The sequence below is a fragment of the Nannospalax galili genome, unplaced genomic scaffold (genome assembly GCF_000622305.1).
Source record: "Nannospalax galili isolate Female #2095 unplaced genomic scaffold, S.galili_v1.0 scaffold696, whole genome shotgun sequence".
Lineage (NCBI taxonomy): Eukaryota > Metazoa > Chordata > Mammalia > Rodentia > Spalacidae > Nannospalax > Nannospalax galili.
In genome coordinates, this window is record NW_008338534.1 from 207941 (window position 1) to 211658 (window position 3718).

Consider the following 3718-nt stretch of genomic DNA (forward strand, 5'->3'; position numbering starts at 1 on the left):
GGCTTATGGACATTCTAGCTTTCGTTGTCCCCGTACTTCTTCCTGTGAGGCCCAAGTGGCCACTGGACCTCGCATCCTGAGGAAGAGTACACGGGTGGATTAGGGACAGGATTCGGCAGAACAACGCTTCTGCAGCAGAGAAGCTCCAGAGACACGGGACCTGAGCCGCCGGGAAAAGCCTGCAGGGCTCCCAGAGAGCCGAGGCCAGAGACGCCTGTGGCCAGACCCGCCAGCGACTAGCCAGGTGTGGCAGGGGCCCCGAGATATCCACGCACACCACGCCTGAGGCCCATAGAGACACGGAGAACTGTGGCCAGACCCGCCAGCGACTAGCCAGGTGTGGCAGGGGAGTGCCATTCGGGGGAGTGCGCCCAGAGAGAGCGCGCACGCCCCATACTGGTCTACATAGTGAGTTTCAGGACAGCTGGGGCTAAAGGGAGACCCTGCCTCAAAACAAAACAAAACAAAAAAAACTTCTCTACAAGATACACAATTGCTTTTATTATTAGGTAAAGACTGTTAGGTAATAGGTAAATAGGTAATACATAAAGACTATTAGGTAAAGACTAAGCATTTATCTAAAAACAAAACAAAAAAAACCCCAGAAGTTCCCATATTTAGAACAGCATATCCCTCACTTACATATACTCTGTCCTTAATTCCTTCAGTGACACCCCCAGACCTCAGAGGCCATATGCCATGAAATCCAAGTCATGGGGGCCAAAGTTCTCCCGACAACATCAGCAAGACCACACACAAGGGGCTCCATCTTACCTTCCTTGTCCACTCGGAAACCAAACTCATCGTAGCAGAACTCTGGTTGCTCTGCAGACTCTTCCTTCTAGAACCAGGATTAGAAAGAAGGCAATTTCCAAAAGATGCCAGCTGACTGCTGAAATCCCACCCAGAGCAAGGGCTCCAGGTATGCTGCCTTCCCTGGGCATCATTCAGCTACAAGGGGCTGCCACCTTCTCTGAATTCTCCACAGTTTTCTTTCTCCTACTTAATGACAAACTCACACAGACACATGGAACTAAAACGCCATCTCTAGTGGTGACTGTGACCCTGTGTGAGCGTGGAGTGTGCCAGCCATTCCCAGAACACTTGCAAAGGTAGATCTCTTCATGACAAGCATAGGAGCATGGCAGGCTAGTGCCTGCTGTGCTAACTGCTGTACCTGTGTGTACTTGGCCAGGATCTCCTGGGGCCATATGCTTGGTGTCAGAGCTGAGAAGGGGCCACTGGCAGAAGGTATGTGGTTTCCTACAACCAAAGAGGACCAAGAAGAGAAAAATCAAGAAAACACAGAGGCAGTGCTCAAGTCAGGTATTCCTCTCTGGCACCAGCATGAGAGGAATTGGATGTTTGGGGACGGGGTGTCCTAGAAAAGCACATTTGTGGGAAAGGTGAGGAAAGCAGCAGCTCAATGCATAAGCAGCCTCACTCTTCCTGCCTCTTCCTCTGCCACAGTGAGAGGATTCACAGGCCTGAGGAAGGAGAGGAAGCCAGAGCAGAGAAATGGTTTCAGTCACTGTTCTAGAAGCCCAAATCCTTCCATCCCCCTTCTCCACCTCTCTCATCTGGAAGACTATTAGTTTTCACTTGGTTTTTTTTTTTTTTTTTTTTTGTTTTTAAAAATTTTTTTTTTTTTTTTTTTTTTTTTTTTTAAGGAGCTGGGTGTGGTAGCCTGCCTGGTCTACCTAGAGAGAATTCCAGGCCACCTGAGGCTACAGTAGACCCTGTCTCAAAAAACACCAAAAATATATATTTTTGTTTTTTTTTTTAATTTTTAAAAACCTACTTTCTCAGCCCTCCTGTGTATCTCCCCTGCCTGTGTCCTGTGTCTGGGACTCTGCTTGCTTACCTTGCCACTACCCCACCCTCTGTTCCACCTGACCCTAGGTTCTGCCCCATGCCACCTTCTCAAAGGCCACACAGACTTTTCCCACCTTGACTCATTCCCTTCCCCAGACTCTGCTGCATTTCTCTTCTCTGCCCTCTTGTTAAGGAGGCCTCAAGAGAGAACATGGTGCTCACCGTTTCCCCGCCCTCCCTTTTGCTATCTTGAGAGCCCCTCCCACTGAGCACAACCTGTCTTGGTCTCCAGGGAACAGGTAGTGCTCAAAGGTCTTCCTCATGTGTTGGGAAGATTTGCCACCATAACTGTTTTAATCTATTTTCTTAATTCATAGGCTGGGTCATTTATAAAGAGATTTCTCACAGTCCTAGCTAGAAGCTGGGAAGATGAAGTCAAGGGGCCATATCTGATAAGATCCTTTTTTTGAGACAGGATCTCCCTGTAGCCCCAGCTGGCCTGGAACTTACTGTGTAGACCAGGCTGACCTTTAGACCAGGCTGGCCTTGAACTCACAGAGATCCACCTGCCTCTGCCTCCCAAGTGCTTGGACTACAGGCGTGCGCCACCACGCCCTGCAGCTTGCTTTCTTATACAACACAGGCCCACCTGCCCAGGGAAGGCACCACCCCCAGTGGGCTGGGCCCTCCCACATCACTCAACAACAAGAAGATACCCACAGACATGGCCACAGGCTAGTCCTGTGGAGGAAATTCCCCCATTGAGGCTCCCTCAACCCAGGTGTGTCAAGTTGACACTAAAGCTATCCAGCACACCAACTAATGGTCAAAATATATGAAATATTCACACAAGGAATATTATTCAGCCTTAAAAATAAATAAATATTGATGCGTGCTACAATGCAGAACTAAACTACATTATGTCAAGTAAAAGAAGCTATGCATGGTGAACAGTGACTACCAGTAGGTCTTTATTTGGAGTGATGGAATGTGCTGGAGTTAGGGTGACACTTGTACAATATGGTAAAAACACTTAAGGCACTGAACTATACACTTTAAAAATGATGGCAGGGCTGGCAAGTAGCTCAGTGGTCAAGTTAGTGCTTAGCATGCAGGAGGCCTGGGCTTGCTCCCCAGCATCAAACCCAGCAAAAACACCCCCCCCAAAACATGATGAATTTTAAGGTATCTGAATTATATACCAACTTTTTTAAAAATAAAAGTCCGCTGGGCGTGGTGGCGCAGACCTTTAATCCCAGCACTCCAGAGGCAGAGGCAGGCGGATCTCTGTGAGTCAAGGCCACCCTGGTCTACATAGTTCCAGGACAGCTGGGGCTATAGGGAGACCCTGTCTCAAAAAGACCAAAAATAAAATAATAATAATAATAATAATAATAAATATAGTAAATAAAAATAAAAGTCATCAACTAGATTTGCAAACTTCTTGCCTCAAAAAACTAAAATCACCCACTTGAGCTAAAAAAAGATTTTCCCCCTAGTTTTTTCAGCCTTTTCCTGAAGCCTTTTACTTCTAACTATGGAAAGAGAGCTTTGGTTCAATGAACGGAACATGACAAAACATGGAAGATGTGGTTAGAAGATTTTTGTGACAAGCTATTATCTTTAAATTTATTTACTTTTTACATGTATGAGTATACTGCCTACATGTATGTCAGTGCATCCATGCCATACAATGACTGTGGGGGCCAGAAGAGGGCATCAGATTCCCTGGAACTGGAGTTAGCAGTGTTTGCTAGCTGCCATGTGGGTGCTGGGATCCAAATCCAGGTCCTCTAGAAGATCAGGAACCACTGAGCCATCTCTCCAGTCCCTACATTTATTATTTTATGTGTTATGGGTATGTGTGTGTGTGTGTGTGTGTGTGTGTGTGTGTGTGTGTGTG

At 46.9% G+C, this 3718-nt stretch overlaps 1 protein-coding gene across 1 annotated transcript in view; it reads right to left on the reverse strand.

Moving 5' to 3' along the window:
• Window positions 1-3718, reverse strand: part of Sgsm3 (small G protein signaling modulator 3) — a gene marked incomplete in the record, with an annotated part of 42905 nt that overhangs the window by 13675 nt on the left and 25512 nt on the right. The window contains 2 exon segments of the mRNA XM_008833173.3: window positions 775-841; window positions 1178-1263. Coding sequence (XP_008831395.2) covers window positions 775-841; window positions 1178-1263 — 153 coding nt within the window.